General features: G+C 39.8%; 1 protein-coding gene and 1 long non-coding RNA gene across 3 annotated transcripts in view; one reads left to right on the forward strand and one right to left on the reverse strand.

The window, feature by feature from the left end:
• LOC122869870 (mitogen-activated protein kinase kinase kinase 11) overlaps window positions 1-11,601 on the forward strand; it is a 65,812-nt gene extending 54,211 nt beyond the window's left edge. Inside the window, exons 9-10 of the mRNA XM_044183241.1 lie at window positions 158-778; window positions 2,707-11,601. Of these exons, the coding sequence (XP_044039176.1) occupies window positions 158-778; window positions 2,707-3,308 (1,223 nt within the window). The 3' untranslated portion in view covers window positions 3,309-11,601. The remainder of the gene's footprint in view (window positions 1-157; window positions 779-2,706) is intronic.
• A 6,363-nt stretch (window positions 11,602-17,964) lies between these two features.
• On the reverse strand, window positions 17,965-20,822 carry LOC122870062. 2 transcript variants are annotated; one of them, XR_006376491.1, is made up of 2 exons: window positions 19,552-20,822; window positions 17,965-18,729 (listed from the first exon to the last, which is right to left on the reverse strand). It is a non-coding gene; the product is annotated as an uncharacterized LOC122870062 (long non-coding RNA). The 2 variants fall into 2 exon arrangements; XR_006376492.1 differs by having other exon boundaries at window positions 17,965-19,139.
• Window positions 20,823-21,869: the final 1,047 nt, after the last annotated feature.

The following is a 21,869-nucleotide window of genomic DNA, read 5'->3' on the forward strand; positions in this document are numbered from 1 at the left end:
CATCACCATCCTAACTGCCAGCTGCATATCTTCCATTAGCCACTGTTACAATTCACACTGGCATGAGTGTGAATTATAAATAAAAGTTAAATGAATAATAAATGCCTTTTCTCTCTGTCTTTGTAAAACTTCAAAAAACATTTTTCTCCCTTTGCAGGCTCCTCAGTGAAGGACAGCCTGCAGCTTCCTCTACCTCAGCGAGACTCGGGCAGCGAGGAAGGGGGTTCCTCTCCGGCTGGCTCCCCCAGGCCTGAGAGGGGTTCCCTCGGTGGCCTCATTAAGAGCACCCACCGGGTCCTGCTGGGTGGTGGCTCCCTCCTGGCCTCCATAGGACTAGGTCGCTGCCTGGATATTCCCCCAAGGGTGCCCCCTCGAACTAACCCCCCTTCCCTAAGGGACCGCACCTCCTCTGAACCGGAGATCTCTTCCCTTATGCCCCTCATTTCAGACCCACCAGTAGTGGATGATCTCATTACCTTCTCCACCTCTGAGCTCCTCCCCAGACCGCTCTTGGATTTAGCGCTACAGTACCAAGAACTGAAGCCTTTGCCCCTGACTCCGCCTCCGCCGCACCCCCGTGAGAGGAGCGGCCACCGGACGCCGCAGACGCCGCACAGTCCACAGAGCCCCAGGACCCCCATGCAGCACAGCTGGGCCAGTCCAGGGGACTGGACCCCAAGTTCCCATTCAACTAAAAGGGAGCTGGGCTGTGTGGCCTGGGAGCACAGAGCTGACAGCAGGAGGAGGTCCAGTCAAGGCCTGCATGCCTCTCAGCTAGGTCAGTCTGACTCTGTAAAAGGGGCGCTCCACCCCACACTGAAATTGGATCTAACTTTTACCTTGAATAATGTACCTCTTCAGCATGACAATGTTCCTTCACAGTTGTTGCAGAATTATTATTGTGCCTTTTTTAGCAAGATCTTTCTGGCACAAGGGAAGCTTCAATGCTGCAAAAGCTTTTTCATTTACATCAAAGCTTGTCCTCAGCTATTTGCATATCTCAGGCACCAGCTGGCCTTCCATACTTCACTGCTAATACTTGCTAAGCAAAGCTAGCATCCAAGCTTCTGTTGTTTTCCCTCTTTCAAGTCAAAGTTTTCTTTTATTGCAAACTTGAAGATGAATGAAAAACATCCGGTGGTACATCTGAGTTCATGCAGACAGAAATTGCTGGATTCAAAATTGCCAATAATCTATTCTTGACTTCACCTCCACCACAGTGTCTTTCTGCAAACTTCCTCTGATAGTTTAGGAATTTGGCTGGTGCTCAGCAGTGCGTCTTGGGTGTATTTACACTCCAGTTGAAGCAAATTTTCATATGGAAGCACGTCAAATGTATGCCTATATGCATTGTGTAAAGCATGCACAAATGACACAGATAAAAGATCACATTAAAGAGAGGTTAGCATTCATTTCCATTTCCCCCCTCAAAATTACATGTGAAAATAGGCAATTTTCAATTCTCATGGGACATATTTATATTTTTGTTTTAATTCATGATGCTTTGCTGTAGATTAAACTACCCAACAGTATATAAAGTAGTTAAAATTAGCTCAACCTTAAACATCTACAGCAGTAAAATGCAACATACACATTAATGCAGTAGTAATATTAATCCAGAAACAACATATATAATGGCAAAACACTGACAAGGGACCATTTTACTGCACAATGAGTACTTTAAGTAAATTTTGTTACAATACTTACATACTTTTACTTTAAGGTTTTGAATTAGTAAGGTTTAGAATGAAGAACTTTTATTTGTAGTGGAGTATTTTCAAAGTGGGGTTGGTATTAGTACTTTTGCTTAAGTCATGGACCTGAATACTTCTTCCACCTCTGGTTAGCACACACACATGAAAAATGCTATTGAGTTGCATTATGGGAAACATGGGACCCAGTGTTTTTAAAGCTTGACTCATACTAGGGACCATAGACTGTATATAGAGATGGATGACATGACAGCTCCCCAAAAGTGAAGCCAAAACATCTCTATCGCAGTAAAATTCATAAACCCCAAATCAAAGTACACGTCAAATAAATTTTTCCCAAAGATGGTTTCTGTCATTTTAGGTAGTTTTTATCACGCTGATAAATGTTCAAGTGTTAATTTTTCTGATAAGTTTGGTTTTAATGAGTTATTTGATGCTATAAAAATCAGTATCAGCAATACTTTATTGATCCCAGAGGGGAAACTCATTCATTACAGCTGCTCACTGTCACGTCAATGCACACTTCAGAATAGAAGGAATAGAAGTACTAAGCAAATCAAAATATAATACACTATAATACAGGTAAGATAAATTAAGTACAAAGGGGGTTTCACTTCATGATTGACAGCTGAGCCCTGCTCGCAGTTGAGTCGGCCCGGGTGTATGGGCGAGACCTCAATACCGCTGCGCCAACCACGATCATTACTGCACAGACTCTGGCTCCAGATGACCTCACCAGTGCAAGATGGCAGATCCCATATCCGGGATATTTTGGCTTCATTTGTGTACAGTGGGAGGAAGTGGAGACGCGTCATCCATCTTTATATACAGTCAATGCTAGGGACTAACAGTCAGGATATCTTGGCCTCTGCTGCTTTGATTTTGACCATTCTATTTGAAGTATGTCTCTCACAAGTCCCTCAACCTTATAGAAGTATAATACTAAATGGCTGGAATGCCCCTTTTAATTTCTTTTTCTCTATTTTCTTTCCAGTTTTGGACCTTCCCTTGTGCCAAGACACACAGGACTCTGATGACAAGCCTTCAGTGCCCTGTTCTCTCCACCCCAACCCTGCCCTCTGGAGCCCCAAAACCCGCCGCCTGGAGGTAAGTGTCATCCCCCGGCCCCGTCCGTCTCCCATCCGCCCCCGCATCGATCCCTGGAGCTTCATATCGGCCGGCGGCGGGAACTCAGGTGGTGGCCGCAGCCCAAACCGCTTGGACAGCAACCTTCTGTGCTATCAGCCTTCCCCTACCAATCCTTTCACCAACTGTGGCCCCTTCCCCTCGCCTGACTGCGACCCATTTGCCCTCAAGGCTGACCCTTCGAGCGGCTCGGACACGGCATCACCCTTTGACCCCTTTTTGGCTCCCTTTCCCACCTCCCGTTCTGCCCCGTGCTCCACTAACGGCTCGCCCACGCTGCCCTCGTTCCGTATAGCGCCCCTCAACCCAGCCGACTCGCCCCTCATCGACCTGGGCTGGGCAGCCTGCAGCAAGCCCCTGGATGGCACCAAAGAGAAAGCTCACCCCCGCAGGACACTGGGGCTCAAGCCCTTCAAGTCCCCAACGCAACTCAGAGATGACAGGTTCTAAACCCATGGCAAGGCTGTGTTTTTTTTTTATCTCAGGAACACAGTCCAGGATCCTTTCCATTACTATGTCCTACATCTTAACAAGGATTTGGAATCTTTTAAAAAACACACACCCATCACTCAAGAGGGAGGTTTCCCCCTTGGGATCCTTAATCTTTGCAGCTCCTACTTATATTCTAGCCTGCTGCTTTGGAAACCAGAAAACCTGTGAAAGGTGGTACATTGGATTGTGGGATAGCTGCCTTTGAACCAGTGGCTGGTGCCCATTTCATTCTCCCTCTCTATCTCTGTTTCTCTATCACTTTGAAGGAGCAGAACACAGATCACTAGTTCCATCTTCAGATTCTATCAGACTGCTCATATCACCTGCTTTCATCTCCCCCCTACCTTTGAAGCATTGTGACAATGCAGAGGTGGAAAAGGCAACTTGCACAGCTTCATCTGCCTCTACCTCTCTGCACACTGAAAGCATTCAGGACAATGGAAAATTGGAGTGCCTTATTTCGTGAAGTGTTTTTAATATATATCTTTTCAAGGTTCCTTGAATGGTTAATCTGGAGCAAAGGCAACTATGAATTTGGCTTAAATTTGAAAATCAGTTTAGCATTTCTGTGGAAGAAAATGTCGTCTGCGTGCGTGTCTGCATGTATGTCTAGACTCATTGTTCAAGGAAAGCTTACTGTTTTTTTAAACTGTTGCATTATGGGAGAAAGCACTCAGAGTGGATATTCCAGGCCGCTCATGAAATCCAAGACAAACCATGACACAGGCATTCCACTTGGACGCAGATAACATTCCAGGGAATGCCAGGGATTGGTCAGAATTATTAGTCTGGCAGGCGACATAGTACAGGAAACCGAGGGGAGCCTCTGCATATATGCCAAAGATATGGGGTTTGCCACTCTAGACAGCACAGAGAAAGTTGAGATAATCACAAATGGTATTTAAACATAACTTTATTATACTTTTCTGTGGTTATCTTTTTTAATATCATCCAGACTGTCTTATCACCACCTGTCTGATGCTTTAGGAACCTTCCTACAGCATCAAAGTATTTGCAAATACTACAATACGGTGGTATGGAAGCTTCATTGAATACCTTATTTGTACTGTCCACCAGAGAAGTAGTAGCCTTGCAAAGCCAGCTCTCAATTTCGCAGTATCTTGGACCCCATGATTGACACTTCTCTCCTTGACCTGATTGGACGTGCCACTCAGCTGTCATTAGTTCCTTCTTCCAATTCTTGAACTAGGAAAACATTGTGGTTATTCTATAAATGTTACATTTCTCCTGAGATGATCCACCAAATTTTGTTCCTGAAGAAAAATTAACCAGAAATAGGCTGTGAAAGTTAAAAATGGTGCTACATTTTACCCCTGCAACACCTAATTTTAAAGGAATAGTTTGACATTTTAGGGAATACACTTGTTTGCTTTCTTGTCGAGAGTAAGATGAAAACTTTGATACCACTCTTATATCGGTGAATATGAAGCTGGAGCCAGCAGCTGGTAAGCTCAGATTAGCATAAAGACCGGAGGTAACAAAATCCGCCTTCCAGGACCAAGGTCCCTTGCCTTCCCAAGCAACCAGTGTAGACTCCAGGAAGTCACTGCTCCCAGCTGAGAAATAGCCCAATAAGCATATAAGACCAAAAATTTTTTTGGTCTTATATGCCAATTTCAGTTTTTGTACAGATTAAACAAACAAGATATAATGTGTTAATTAGTGAGGTTCAGAGGTTCTGCTAGATGGATTTTGTTATCTTTGGACAGAGCCACGGTAGCTGTTTCCAGTCTTTATGCTAAGCTAACCGTCTAAGAGTTGGTAATGGGTAACATGCATCAAAACATTCAAAGATTACTCACATATCTAGTCAGGCTCAATCAAATCTCAGCGTATGTATTTCAGACTTGTGTTAACTGGAGCTTGTGAGATGTAGGCTGGCTTTGCGAGACTAGAGTAGCAGGGCTCCTAAACTCTAGTCCCTCACAGTTTTTTTTTCTTCTTAAAAATCCATCCTAAACCATTTTAACACTGCTAAAAAGATCTGGTAGGATCCTGTGGATAACTGTGATGTCATGTTGAGATACTTCCAGAACAGATACAGCAGATAAGTTCAACATTGAATGCAGCAGTCTCAACAGACCAGAATTCACTGGAACAACTGAAAAACTTGCTTTTTTAGTTCACAATCATTATCATCACTGATTGTTCTACATGCTAAATGGAACATGTTCAGCCACTTTCTCAGGGGTTTTTCAAAAAGCATCCTGGGAAATTTACGACATTAGGCAGGCGGAGGGAAAGTGGCTGCAGCAACAAATACTTCATCATAAAATAACTCCTGGACTGGTGATGCATAACAGTATCCAAGGGTGATGTTTTTTAATTTTTTTTAATGGCAGTCAACAGCTTCTCAATCATGTAGTTTATTAACATAATTGGTGTAGGTCAAGCATGTAAGCAACTGAAAAAGACCCTCTTACGCATTGGCACAAACTCGTCCTGTTACCCATGTCTTTGCTGGAGCATTACGAGGTACAAATACTGATCAGGTTCATCACTGACACCGTGTCATTGGAAGACAATAATGGCTTTATTCTGATGACGAGTGAAAACCTTGTCTCCAAAGGGAAAAGCTTTGTGATTAGCCTAATAATCCTACTGACGAATGAACAGAGGAGGCTGATAGTGATAATTAGCCTCTTGATAAGAGCATTAACAAAGGGTTTAGATATTTGGTTAATTAATTTGCCCCAACCTTATGAAAATGCCCTGTATTGTCCTCGCAAGGGCCAGTAATGAAAAAAATATCACATCTGCTTGTGCCTTTCAATCATTTGGCTCTGTTGTACACCATTTTGTGTGTGCACCTACCAAATTTCATGCCTCTAGGAGTTCTATGTTTGAAGATATTGAACCCTAAAAATGGCTTCCCGCCCAAGACTTTTTTTATATGGAGCGAAAATCACAACATTCCCAGTGACCAAAAACTATTTGACTAATTCTTAAAATTCAGCCAAAATAAATTTGAAAAAAATCTAAAATGTAAACAAAAACCTCTATCTGATTTGACACAGAATGACCCAAAAGTAAAGCAACTGTATAAGCCACCATTCAGAATGTGACAGGGTCACCCAAACTGTTGTTTTATGTTGGCCTCAGGTTCAGTCGCACAACTCAACTGTCATCACTTGGACATAAGCACTGTGGGTCTTCCTTCACGTCGTGCAAAAATTGCAGGTTAGTCTCTCAGCAGTGTTTCCTAACTACTTTCGCTCTCTTGTCCTCACCAACAACATTTTACAGACATGACAAGTGATGAGTTATTGCCTCGTCTCTTTGTGTCAACACTCAAAGCCACAAGAGCTATCCACTGAGTTATTAGGCTCGGATAGCTGTTATTGTCAACAGCGCTCTGTGAGGAGAAAATATACATGAAGGAAATTCAGATGATTGAAACGTCTGGCAGATTATTTCTGTCACAAATTCTGTGTGTGTGTCAAGTATCCACTTCAACCTGCCACTTATGTCTTGTTTGTTCACTCAGTGCTAAGACTTTAATTTTCCCTCAGACCTGATGTTGAAAAGTGTTCCCTGCCGTTCTCCATCAAGCTTGCGCACATTGAGTGATTGACTTCATGAAATATCACTTGCAATAACAGGAGTCACTGTGCTTTTCACATATGATTAAGTTATTCCCTATAGTTGGAATGGGAATTCTCCTGGAAGTAGTTAATTTGAAGTAGTCCTACCTCAGCTCTTAATGCATAATCTGAATCTGACAGAACTCTAGTTGATGGAATAAACGGGACACATTTTAGGAAATCTTTTGTGGACAGGGACATCCGATTTTTGGTTTTGGCTGTCAGATTTAGAAACCGTAGCTGCCACTTGTCTGCTGCAACTGACAGCCAGCACGCCAATAGGAAAGTCCTGATGAGTTGTTTGTGACGCTCTGTTCTTCCAGGCATCGCCCCATCCGTCATTGCAAATCAGTGTCTTGAGTACAAACTGACAGGGAGAATAGAAGTGAATTCTCTGCAGGAGAGACTGATATCTGGCCACTGGTGAGCCACTTTCAGCCCCATAGTGGCAGGGAGCAGACATGATTTAATGATCTAAATTCAAAGTTCAAGCTCAGACCATTGGCCCTAATCAGTGAATGGAAAATGGTCAATACATTACATGAATAAAAGCTAATGAGACTGCACAATGGAGGAACCCATGGTCTTGACCCTCATCACACCAAGAGGCTGCTTGTGAGCGGTGGTTGTGTTGTAGAATTTCAGAGGTGAAAAATCAGAGCCATTATCCAGAAGAATAAAAAAAACATGTTGCAAGCTAGTTATTTGCTGGCTTTGTGAAGGGGTATCAGTGGAAAGGGTTGCCTAATGCAACCATCCATCAGTGTTACACTCACTCTTAAAGCTTAATTTGGCTTTGTGAACAGTGGATATGTTTACATGCATACTAATTATCTGATTTACCCTGATTAAGCCATTGATTCAACTGTAGCAGTAGTCATGTAAATGCCTTATGGATTTGCATGGGACAAATACTACTTGGGGATATTCAGAAATCTGTAGTAACAATGGAAATAATAAACCTGCCACGCCTGTTTGAGGCGGACTTTCCCTGATCATTCTAATCTATCTATTCCTTGGCAAACTCAGTATGTTGGCACAACATTTCGCTTTTTGTTTTGATTGTTGTGTAGTGTGGAGCCCCAAAACTGACAAACCGTAGTAAAAGGTTACCAGACAATTCAACAATATAACTGATAGCATCAATTAATAATATTGTCAGTTAAATAATTAAAATAAGTGTGTAATAAGAAATATAAAGCTTTATACTTTTCATTTAACACCAATCCAGTGATCAAATAAAATAAAACCTAATTGATTTTACTCTTCTATTTATCTCTCATTAGCTCAAGTCCTTATTTTCATTTAATTTCCTTCCAAGATGACTGTCTGGCTAGCTAGCTTACTTGAAAACACTGGTCACTAAACACATTGAGCACCAGCCAGTTAGCTACCTAGCTGAAGCTAAACTTCATCATGAAACCAAACCAGCGAGGGCAGTACACAGCTTTATATTTCTACACACCATATCATATTTTGTTATATTTGACATGTTTGATAACCATTTATTACATTTTGTTAGTTTTGGTGCACCACAGGGAAACTTCTTACTTCTTTCCTTTGCTAAATCAGGACATGATAAGTAAGATGTATAAAAGTATAGGCTGTAGACATTTTTACTTATCTTTATGATATGTAACCAGTTGGATGTCTGTTCCCTATTTCTGTCACTGACACCATGCAGATACTTCAGTGTGATTTGATTCATAAATGGCCACAGGGAAAATAGATGTGAATCAAGGCAGAGTGTGTTTGTCACAATGACAACATGGTGGCGAGTTATGATGGCAGGAGCTTATACTTTTCTCTTATTACCATGAGAAAGGCAATGTGCTGCTGGTGTATGATTGCTATCTCTGAGACTGTAACCCCAGCATTACGGCAAAGTGTTGCCTAAACCCATCAGCTTGAACAACAGAGGGTCTCTTTCTGAGAACGGCTGAATCTTGTTACTGCACAGTCTCTGGGTAAACTAAACAAGCCCCAGGATAGAAACACCTAAACCTCAGTTACTGGGGGGAAAATTGAAACCCATTGAATAGTCTGAACGCTTGAATTGAACTATCACCATATTCTGATTACTCAGAGTAACAGAGGACAGTGTGCATGTAAACGTACTCATTTAAAGTGTTTGACTGAAAGGAAGTCAGCAAGTCAAGTCAGGAGGGGATTGTATTTCTTAAATTTTTGCAGCTCCAGTTAAATCATGTTTTCTTTCCTTCATGGTTACTGAGAAAATTGCAGAAGGATTCATCAAGGATGGAGAGAAAAACTTTGTCTGAACACGCGCCACATTTATTTTGTTGATGAAATCTTACCTTGGCGAGTCAGTGAAGAGTAAATTCTGAAACAACAAATAGATGGCCTGTTATTTCAGTGGCTTTCAGCCCATTTACCTTTGCTGCCTTTGCTTGCTTGTGTTCAATTAAGCAGAGGTTACAAATATGCCGGGTTATCAGCCTCGTTTCAGCTGTCTCACAGCCAGCTTTCAGCGCCCGAGACACATTATTGCTCTTTCTGGCTCATATTAAACTGAAATACCTACCCAGGCCTTTGGCATTAACAGGCTGAGAACAAATGATCAAAAATGACCTTTCATTGAGCTAATGCTCGGTCTCCCAAAGTGTGAGTATTATTCCTAATTCTTTTCAGTCTGTGCATCCAAGGTCACCATCTGTTGTCCTCTTCTTCTGTAACAATGAAAACTGAATGAATGTGAACCATGAAAGGAGGACCAATTCGTTTCCAAGACCACAGTGACGGCTCTTCGAAAATGCTGGTGCTCTGTATTGAAAATAAACATGGATTTTATCCATGAGGTCATTAAGTCCAAGGCCCACAAACTCGTCCCCCCTTCACTCGACAGCACACAACAGCCCCATGATTATTTTTCCACCTAGCTATTGACACACAATTACCTTGTGATCTTCCTGAAATAGAAGCCATTCAATCAGTACATTTCTGTTTCTAGAGGGTTGAATGAGTGCGCTGCAAACCAATTGGTTGAATAAACAGCCCTTGTGTCTCAAATATAGAGACTGCAAATTGCATTTGTCTCCTCAACATTGTTTACAGATTAAAGGAATGAAATTGATGATATTTTTGGCATTTTTCTTTATTATACTATTTTATACATATTTTACTTTCGTTATCATACTGTGTCAGGGTGCATAAGCTAGTTCTACATAAAAAGCCCAAGTCAGACCAGAGAGTACAACCTATTTTGCATCCTTTAATCTTAGTGATGTAGTTACTACTTAAGTGCAACATTTGCTAAACCAGTGGCAGTATTTTGGTATTTTTCACCTCACATAATTTTTCCCACCTTAAAAATTCTATGAAGATTGCCTACCATTCGATGAGTTTGTATTTTCAACATTCTTCCTATAACATATTTTATGAATGCCTTTTTGGAGGTAAATCCATTCATTTGGATGAAATCTGCAATTGTCCTACTACTTAGCCGTATAAGATAGAGTCCAACCTAGCTTTTTGGATTCTCTGGATCTTTGTTCTCTCAAAGGTCAGCTAAGCCTACAGATTTGACTGACGCTTGAGGGTATTTAACAGTAGGTGGTCTCTTTCAGGTGCTCAGGCTTAAATGAACTAACTTAACTGAACTCTAAATGATCCACAGAGGCAATTTGAAATGGTTTGGATGGTACAAATCCCCATGGCTCACTAGTCAAATATCTTCCACTTACAGCATCACAGTACTGTAAAAGGCTTTTCCTTCTGACAGCTTCCTACCAGCCAGCTAAGGACATTTACAAAATTTATATACAGTGGGGAAAAAAGTGGATATTTATAAATGGCCATCATTTTACACACTGGAACAAAACAATTTCTCTTTCTAGATGGCCATGGACGCAGTCTACATTAGGATGGTGGATTGATTGCTTCATATGAACAAAACATTTGATAGGTTTTCACTGGAGTATTTAAGTGTATGTATGGGTGCTTCACATGAGGCAGATTAATTTTACATTCCAGTTCTTCAATTTGACCAAATCTGTATCAAAATGATTCCTTTGCAAGCCCCAGTATTTGTGTGTAGCAGAAAATTCAACAGAATTGCCTGGTAGAACTTGAAATCTGGTTCTTACCAGCAAAATCCCAAACTTAAATTGCAGTCTAATGTCCCCTTGGGGCACCCATACTGAATTGTTATGTGCATAAAACTGCTAGATAGAGATGAGTATTTTGTCACTACCTTAAAGTAGTAGACAAGGTTGACCTCCTCTCTGTCTTTGTATCTATTTGCTTTTATTATAATTGTTCCAGATTCATTTCCATGTCTATTGTGTGTTTTATTACAACCTAGGCGATGTGATAACGCAATTGTTGCATTGCCCTGGCAGCCATTTTTCCATCTCTCTCAGAACTGTCTCTACTCATGTGAGTTAGAGGTTTTCCGGTCGTCGGGCTTTGAAAATTCGTTATTGTTGCATTTTTGTGAAATCTCGCACTGGGCTGGGCCTAATCAACTGTTTTTATTGTTGTGTGTCAAGAGGACAATTTCTGTATACAATATGTGAAAATGTTTTTATTTCTCTTGACTATTATAATGGGTTTTAAACTGTGGGGGAAAAAAGAAGGAAAAAGCTCAAAAAGCGACAAGACCAAATAAAATGTAACACTCCTGACTTGTTTGTGACATTATTCATTCAGCTGAAAAGAATTTGGTGCCACAAAAAAGATTTGTCAGTTGTTCCTTTAGCGATCCCAGTCAACCATGAAACTTAAGATGAAATTGTTTACTTTTTACAGGTAAACCTGATTGCATTAGTGTAATTACAGTGGGTACGGAAAGTATTCAGACCCCTTTAAAAAAAAAAAAAAAAAAAAAAAAAGTCGTTTCATTGCAGCCATTTGCTAAAATCAAAGAAAGTTCATTTTATTTCTCATTAATGTACACTCAACACCCCATCTTGACAGAAAAAAACAAACTAAATGTAGAAATGTATGCAAATGTATTAAGAAAAACAAATATATGGTCATAAGTATTCAGACCCGTTGCTCAGTATTGAGTAGAAGCACCCTTTTGAGCTAGTACAGCCATGAGTCTTCTTGGGAATGATGCAACAAGTTTTTCACACCTGGATTTGGGGATCCTCTGCCATTCTTCCTTGCAGATCCTTTCCAGTTCCGTCAGGTTGGATGGTGAACGTTGGTGGACAGCCATTTTCAGGTCTCTCCAGAGATGCTCAATTGGGTTTAGGTCAGGGCTCTGGCTGGGCCAGTCAAGAATGGTCACAGAGTTCCTAAGCCACTCCTTTGTTATTTTAGCTGTGTGCTTAGGGTCATTGTCTTGTTGGAAGGTGAACCTTTGGCCCAATCTGAGGTCCTGAGCACTCTGGAAGAGGTTTTCTTCCAGGATCTCTCTGTACTTGGCCGCATTCATCTTTCCTTCAATTGCAACCAGTCGTCCTGTCCCTGCAGCTGAACAACACCCCCATAGCAGGATGCTGCCACTACCATGTTTCACTGTTGGGATTGTATTGGGCAGGTGATGAGCAGTGCCTGGTTTTCTCCACACATACCGCTTAGAATTAACGCCAAAAAGTTCAATCTTGGTTTCATCAGACCAAAGGATCTTATTTCTCATAGTCTGGGAATCCTTAATTTCTTTTTTGGCAAACTCTATGCCGCTTTCATATGTCTTGCACTGAGGAGATTCTTCTGTCGGGCCACTCTGCCATAAAGCCCCGATTGGTGGAGGGCTGCAGTGATAGTTGACTTTCTGGAACTTTCTCCCATCTCCCTACCGCATCTCTGGAGCTCAGCCACAGTGATCTTTGGGTTCTTCTTTACCTCTCTCACCAAGCCTCTTCTTGCACGATTGTTCAGTTTGGCTGGACGGCCAGGTCTAAGAAGAGTTCTGGTCGTCCCAAACTTCTTCCATTTAAGGATTATGGAGATGACTGTGCTCTTAGGAACCTTGAGTGCTGCAGAAATTCTTTTGTAACCTCGGCCAGATCTGTGCCTTGCCACAATTCTGTCTCTGAGCTCCTTGGGCAGTTCCTTCGACCTCATGATTCTCATTTGCTCTGACATGCACTGTGAGCTGTAAAGTCTTATATAGACAGGTGTGTGCCTTTCCTAATCAAGTCCAATCAGTTTAATTAAACACAGCTGGACTCCAATGAAGGAGTAGAACCATCTCAAGGAGGATCAGAAGAAATGGACAGCATGTGAGTTAAATATGAGTGTCACAGCAAAGGCTCTGAATACAAGATGGGGTGCTGAGTGTACATTAATGAGAAATAAAATGAACTTTTTTGATTTTAGCAAATGGCTGCAATGAAACTGAGTGAAAAATTTTAAGGGGTCTGAATACTTTCCGTACCCACTGTATATTTGGTAATTGTCATTTCCATACCGTTTGTGGACTCAATTCCTTTCAGTGTCTTATTTGTAATCAGCTGTGGAAGGCCAGAGGACGTGTAATAATCTCCCTTGCGTTGTTTTCTTGACATGACTTGTAATTATTTTATAATCTCAATATAACAGTAATTCTTATTCTGTGATCATGAGCAAAGTTCTGATGTTATGTTTTTTGATCATCATAGAGTATTATGTTTTGACATGATCACAAAAAATTTTGAAAACAATCCAACTGCAAGGTCCATTTAGTCGCTGTTCTATAGCTCAGTAGATGGAGTTTTCCCTTTAACAATTTAACAACAAAATTAATCAGAAAACAGTTTTGTTCGTATTTACATTACCTCATTACTGTATGTGTCTTTGATTAATAAGACAAATATTTTCTAGTGATTCTTTTGTTATCTTAAGAAAACCAAGCCTTTTATGTTTACATCAAGAGATTTCTTTATATTGATAATGAGTTTTCCAAGTCTTGATCAAAATTCTTACAATTCATCCTCTTGGGAACATGAATGTCTGTACCAAATTGCTTTGCAATCCATCCAATAGTTGTTGAGACATTTCACTTTGAACCAAAAATGTCAACCTGCTGGTCAGGGGGTCACCCAAATCTTAAGGATTCATCCTCTTTGGACAATGAATATCTGGCTCCCTGTAAAATACAGAATATAATTTAAAATCCTTCTCACCTACTATGCATTTTTATCTCATTACTGCATGTTACTAACTCGACATCTTCTCTCTCCCGTAGTTTTGTGCTTTCTCATTTCTCTCCTCTCTCCTTCTGTCACTTTCAGCAGGTATTTCTACCTCTGGAGCTGCAGAGGCTGGATCTGTGGTTGTGGCCCACCAGCTGCCCCTGTGTTCGCTCTGTTAATTCAATTTAAATTTTTAAATTTTATTTATTTATATAGCCAGTTCATAGCAGAAGTTATCTCATTGCACCTTTCATATAGAGCAGATCTAGACTGTACTCTTTATAATATTATTTACAGAGACCCAACATATCCCAACAAATGTTGCTATTATTGTCATTATTATTCCCATGACTGTTATTCCTATTATTATTAATGTATTAATATTGATATTACCACTACTATACATTATTACTATTTTAAAATTCTCTGTAGTATTTGCATGAATTGCTTCCCTCTCCCCTGTCCCCCTCTCCCTCCCCTTCCCCCACCCCCTTCTCTCTCTCTCTCTCTCTCTCTCTCTCTCTCTCTCAAAACCTAACATGGCAGTGGCGGATGGCCGCCCACCATTGAGTCTGGTTCTGCCCAAGGTTTCTGCCTCTTAAATGGAAGTTTTGAGCAAGTGCTTGCTCGTGGTGGGATTTGTTGGGTCTCTGTGAATAATATTATAAAGAGTACGGCGCTATATAAATAAAATTGAACTGTGTGAACTTTCACGGCAATCCATCAGGTAGTTGTCAATATATTCACCTTTGGACTGAAGTGGTGGACCAACCAACCTAAATCCGTTGATACTCACAAAGATGGCTAGAAAAATGTACCTGCGCGTTTCCTGTCTTGCTTTCCGTAGTCACCTCTCGGGGTCAGATGTGACCATTTGCCTCCAGTTTATCATTAAACCTAAAACAACCTTTTCACATAATTTACGGTCCATAAAATGGAATGAAGACTGGAATGATTCAGTTGATTCAGTTGATTCAGCTTTGTATGTATGTGTGTGTAACTTCTGTTTCTGTAACTACAGGTAAAGATGTTTTGTTAGTGGCGAGACCTGGTTCTTTGACATGACAGGTGATGACAGGGTGAGGACAGCGCTGGTGCGTGTGTTTTTTCTTAAACAACACAAAGTTTGGGCCACTCGTGCAGATCCATGAATGCACTCACACTTTTTTTCCAGTTAGTGCCTTGTCAGACCAGATGTTCTGTCTCTTGAAGTGTGTGACTAGCCATCTTGAGTGAAGACAAGGTGTAATGCAGCAGAATAAAAAATGAGGGCCTCTCTTATTTTTTTGACCTCCAAATAGACACCCTTTAGACCTCCATCTAATCATATAATTTCCTCGAATGGGAAGATTTTCCGTTAATAATGAGGGTGAAGCCTAATATCAGGGTCACTTTCTGGAGAATTAAATAACAGTAGAATTAAGCTATTACTCATTTTGTTGGGGACACTCTGAAGCACATCAGGACTCCTTAGAGTCTCTGAGCTACTACGATATCATTCACTTATAGATGTAGGGGTGTTTTTTTTATGTATCTAGACTGCAAATATGTCTATGATATTCCTTGTTTGTTTGAACACTGCACTGGGATGTGAATAACTGAAAAGGACTGTGAGAAAATTACAGCCAATCCAGTGCAGCAGCAAGCCAACTTCAATATGAAATTTCTCCAGAGAGAGGTCATCATCTCAAACATGAATCTGTTTGAAAAATGAGAGGAACAACTTGGGGTGGGTGGGTGAACATGCTGAGACACGGCACCGCACTTTACTACGACTCTCTCCCTTCTGACTGTCAACTGCATAACACAGAGAATGGAGAATCAGCAGCATCAGCGAGGACGTGATGGAGAAACTCTCTGCAACGCCTGACCCTCCTCTACCCTGATGCAAGTCTCCAAGGCTCTTGTTGCCATGGACACTGTGAATGAAAGTCTTAAAGTGCAGTGGTGTGGCTCTGCAGTGCCTTCACACTGAGCACATAGTGTTTTTTTTTTCCTTTTTATTTGGTCTATTAATATATTACATGATTTATTTTGTATTTATTCTATTCTATTTAAATAGAATAAACAAAATCGAATATTCTATGTCTTATATTCAATAAGGGGTACAAACTTAAAGTAAAGTTTTATATACCCCTTAATGAATATACCCACATTGAAAATAAAAATGAGAATGCTGTCATCTATATATGATATTAAAAGACAAAATAAGAAAAATGAAATTATGCAGAATACAAACAAATGGGGGTGCACGGTGGCAGAGCGGCTAAAGCTCCTGCCTCCCAATAAGGAGATCGTGGGTTCGTGGGATCGATTCACCAGACCAACATCACACAATCTCTCTGGGTGGAGTCTGCATGTCCTCCCCGTGTTAAAAGACATGCATGTGTAGGTTAATTGATAACTCTAAATTGCCCGTATTGAATGAATGTGAGAGTGAATGGTTGTCTGTCCTTGTCTGTGTCTGTGTTAGCCCTTTGGCCACTGTCCAGGGTGTACCCTGCCTAAGGCCCAAAGTCACTGGGATAGGTCACCCGTCGGTAGAAAATGGATGGATGGATGGACAAACAAATGGAAAAATATTTGTGGTGTCAAAAAAGTATCCTATTTGTTGTCACAAGTGAGAGTTAAAGTTGCATTAATTGATTTTTATTTTTTGTCACTTGGCAGCTTTAAACACACCTTTTACATAACCTTATAAAGTTTTTATGGTGAACATGTTAATAAACAATTGCCTATTTAAACATCCAGCAGACACAGAGTGACATTAGCATTCATATGGAGTCATTTTTCTGAAAATAAATCCAATAGTCATTCTGCTTTTAGCTCTGTTTCGGTCTCCACTAACTCCTTAGGGAAATCAATGCTAATGCAGCTAAATACTGTGTGCTAGCTAACTTTGTTGTGGCTGAGTAGCTAACTAGGTAGCTTATAGTGGGTTTATCAGAACATTTTCTCTGTAAACAGCTGCCTGCTGCTGCTTGAAACAAGGTTGATGAGAACGGAGTTTGCAGGCCAGAAATCCAAATCCAAAATCCAACCAATGAGTTAAAAAGAGGCTAAAACCTTTGTAGAACTGAGGACAATTTATTTTACATATATATACACACACACATATATCACATATATATATTATTAATAATATATATATTATTAATAATATAATAATAATAATCAATACATATATATATAATACTTAAAAAGTTTTAAAAGTTTAGATGCACTAATCAATATTTTTATGTAAGTAATGTATCAGATGACTATGTATGCTGACTGTATGCTACTTGCCCAGCACCAAACAGCAGACAGACAAAGTTAGCAACTAGCTGGTGAACATAGTGGAGCATTTAGCAGCTAAAGAGCCAAATATTTCCCTCAGGAGTCCAAAACCGGTGACCAAAACAGAGCTAAAAGGAGAAGGTGGCCAGAAACATAAGTTACCAGCAATTATTTCGATATCAATTGGTCCTGGAGGTCTACACGACGTCTAGTGGAGGGGCTGATATGAAAGTTTTTCTGATGTCGGTCTTTTGACCCACATTGTTTCAATGCCTCATAGACAACATCAGTCCACACGTCATTTCAACGTTGTATAGATGCTATTGTTTCAACCTATATGAAAGTTACTTTTAAGCCAAGCCACTAAACACCCACATACTTATGAAAAAAAATGTATTAAGAAAAATTTCACAATTAACTTGTAGTTTGCCCTAATTTGGTTTTCAGTATAGTTTCCACTGCTGCCTACATAAAGTTGGACATTGACACACCTACAACATGTATAATAAGCAGAACTTTTGTGCTGCATGTAGATAATTATATTTCTCAATCTGTTATAAACATATTTACAACCATTAGACTTTACTTCTCAATACCAGCAAACATTTCCTCAAACTGCGTTGAGGTCAAAACATCCAACAGACGTGGAGTCACAACATGACTTTATTTTAACCCTTTGCTGACAGAAAACTTGTATTACAGTGGTGTAACCGAATAAACACTCCTGTGCTAAAGTGTCATGTAATTCAGAAATTTGATAGATCCATCTATAATAATTCAATTCAATATGCTTTATTGGCATGAGTGTAACAAAGACAATATTGCCAAAGCGTCAAGTAATAATGAGATTAAAAGAAAACAAAAAAGTACAATTCATAAAATCAGGAAAATAGCTTAAAAAAAACAATGAACATTTGCTCTGTGTGTTTGTGAAAGACTGGAACTGTGTATTGATGTTGTCAGTGAGTGTGTGTGTGTGTATTTGAGGTGAGGATGTTGTTGGTATGTGTGTGTGTGTGTGTATTAGTACGTAGACAGTGGAGGGTCTTCGTGGTTGTGTATTTAGCTCCTACATTAGACCTTCCATCATACAGTGAGTATCAGTATCAGTATAGGAGAAAATATACATTCATGCGGGATGTTGTGATGCAGCCAGGTCTCAGTAAAGATCAGGGCACAGCAGTCTCTGATTTCCCGTTGTTGAGTTAGCCTGAGTCTGATGTCATCCATTTTATTTTCCTGTTTCGGTCACATCGCTTGCGGTGACGTTTAGCCCGACTGGTCTCATTGTCAGGACGGGAGATGCTGTGAACAGTGATCGTCTCAAGGTCCACTGCACTTAATCCAATCCTTGCACTTCCTTTTCCGATGTTGGTGAGTGTATTACTGTCATAAGTAATACGTGCTTCACTAATTAAGGCATAAAAATAGCAAATTAAAAGGGAGGGAGTTACTTGACACCGCATCTACATGTGCTGCCGTTGCCATGATAAAATAAATAAATAAATTTAAAAAATGGTCTGTTGTGCCAGAATTTGGCAAGAATCCAGTTTGGCATTGGTTTATTAATAATGTTGCAGAATATTTTTCCCAGAATACTAATAATTCCTTTAATTATGAATGCTTTAAATCAAGCATTAATACATGGCATTTTACTCCATATTACCCAAAGTACAACATCCAGAACAAAAACATGTATGAAAATTATATTTGTTTGGACCCAAATCCCATCCCTCCAATCTTTGTGTCCAGGTGCGTGCTTAAGGTGGACACCCATGGCTGCTTTGATTTCACTTTCTGTGGTTTCATCAATTCCATCTCTTCACAGCAGCAGGAAAGAAGGCACAACAAAAAAATTATATTACCACCATCTAGTGCTAGCTGTCGGCTACATCAGATCCATTTAGCTAGCAACATCAGAAGCTATCACCCTTCTTGCTATGAATAAAGACTGGAAAAATAGAGAAGAATGGGTTCTAAAAATATCCGAAAGTTCACAGGACTAATGCAAGCAAAAACTGCTTTGCCACCCGACTATGTGTTTCATTTTCAAGAACACAGCTAGCGTGCTAGCTTCCCCACTAAAAGTTTGTATGCATAAATACGAAAACCAGCTATCTATGAGAATATGCCATGTAGCCTCAAACTCAACAGTTTAGCATGCAAATTATAAAAGCTTAATGTCTTTACAAATACATTTGCATTTTAAAATGGAGTGTCTTCGAAACCCACCTGAAACTTCCACCCCTCCTGTCGAACTCAGCGTGGAACTGATATCACCTGTTGCGAATGCGTTGGAGGCCAAAGGAATTACTTGTAGTGTTGGTGCGCAAGGAAAAATAGTTCCCAAATGGAACTCGGGGAAATGCTGGGATCAAACACCTATTTTAGCCCCTATATTGGCCATATAGACTACATGATAGCATATTGCGTTTAGAATAAAAACTCTTTTCAATAACACAATTCATGTGTAAACACTACTGTTCACACTCATGTTACAAAGTTATATCGTTGTTGTATTAAACAGTGTTCATTTGGTTACACCACTGTAAAATAAGTTTTCCTCGAAATCACTATTTCCCTAAGACTATGTTTTCAGGTCGGCAAATGATCGAAAAATAAAGTCATATTGTGACTCGACATCTATTGGACTTGTTGGCCTTGACGCAGGTTGAGGAAATGTTTGCTGGGTAATGTTGCTCTGTGTCTGCTAAATGTGTAAATAAGCAACAGTTTACTAACTTGTTTCGCTGGCAGTTTTAATTAATAAAATATATTTTCCTACTTCCTCTCAACTCTTAAGCCTTTGTAAAATTTTATTTCCCCCCAATTTTTAAAAAAGTGCTGAAAATCAGTGCATCAAGCTTTCACGTGGATAAAATAAAATAAAATGGCCCAACAAGTTTATATGTTACTTATCTGGCTGACCTTTTGTTGAAGATATTCCTATTTAATCCTTTTTTGTAATTTTAACCCCAGATACACTGTCACCAAATCTGTGTAAAGCCTCACCATGTCCAGAATAAACTTGTTAATTTTAAATCTTTTTTCTCTTTACAGCTCAAAAGATCATGTTCAGCATCATCTGTATGTACAGAGCTTAGCGTCAGATGTTCTCATTTTCAGCTCAATTCAGTAATCAAATCTGACTCCCACTAGTCAGGGTCTTCTATTCCCCAAAAGAGAACATCTTATCAACGTTAATGAAGTGTGAGAAGAAAGTTCTCTCTGTCTCCCTCTATTTCTCTCTGCTCAGCTGCCTTTGAAGTGAAACAATTTCATCTGGCAGAGAAGCAAAATAAAATGAAAAGGAACAAACCCTGACGTTTCCTCAAGATGTGATTAAACTTTATTCTAGTCCTGAAGGAGTGTTTCAGATGTTCATTACTCCATGAAGTTGCACAGATGTTAATTGTTTTGGGCACTTTTATCTGTCTCAATCAGGGAATTGTCAGCTATTAATTTTCTGTCTGAAATTGATTATAGCCACAAGACAAACAAGAGAGGAAAGGATAAATTTAGCCTGGGGGTGAGCTAAATCACCCCAACCATGGCAAGTAAAAACACATCTATTAATATCAGTAAATATATATAGTTGTAAAAATGTTTATGAAACCTTTAATATTTCCTGGCTTTCTGCATTAATGTGTCCTGATCTTCATCTTAGCCATGGCAGAGTATTTATAATAAATGAAGAACAGACAGTTTAGTTTATGCTTTTATGTATTTTGTGTTTATGTTTAAGACTGCACATCAACCTTTAGGATAATGACTTCTATGAAAGCAGGTAAGCGTCAAGTAATCCAATCAGTGTGATCACAGTCAGATATTGGTAAGGGGTGGCCTGTTTGGTTATCAACAGAGTGAAACTTGTCCTGACCAGGAGGGATTTCAGAGGACCTGGTAGGAAGGTTGTTGAATCTCAGAAGGCAGAAACTGTCTACATAGGCTTCTGTAAAGTTATAGTTAGGGCTGGCTTGGATGAGTCCTGAAAGCATCCCTTATTTATGCTACTATAGGCCTAGACTGCCGGGAGACCTCCCATGAATCAGAATCAGATTCAGAAATACTTTATTGATCCCCGAGGGGAAACTCTTTAGTTACAGCTGCTCACTATCACGTCAATGCACACAGGAATAGAAGTACTAAGCAAATCAAAATATAATATACTATAATACAGTTAAGATAAAGTACAGAGTGGATATAAGTATAAAAGCTAAAATAAGTGTAAGTACCAAAGTGGATTTAGCTTTGATAGGTTGATAAGTATATACGGTATAATACAATGTAATAATATAAGTAATAAGTAATAGTGCAATAATGAGTACTGTCAAGTGTAGCTTATTAAGACGATTATGAGATGGTGGATATTGCACAGCAGTATTATAAGTATGAATAAATATCAATAAATAGGGATTTTTTAACTGAAAACAGTATATTGCACAGCAGTATTAAACAGAGAATATTGCACAATTATTTTAACTATTGCAGTGATGTTAATGGTCCAATGTCCAGTTTAGTGACTTAAGGTCATATACTGTAGACTGACA

Source organism: Siniperca chuatsi, linkage group LG22, assembly GCF_020085105.1.
Source record: "Siniperca chuatsi isolate FFG_IHB_CAS linkage group LG22, ASM2008510v1, whole genome shotgun sequence".
Taxonomy (NCBI): Eukaryota; Metazoa; Chordata; class Actinopteri; order Centrarchiformes; family Sinipercidae; genus Siniperca; species Siniperca chuatsi.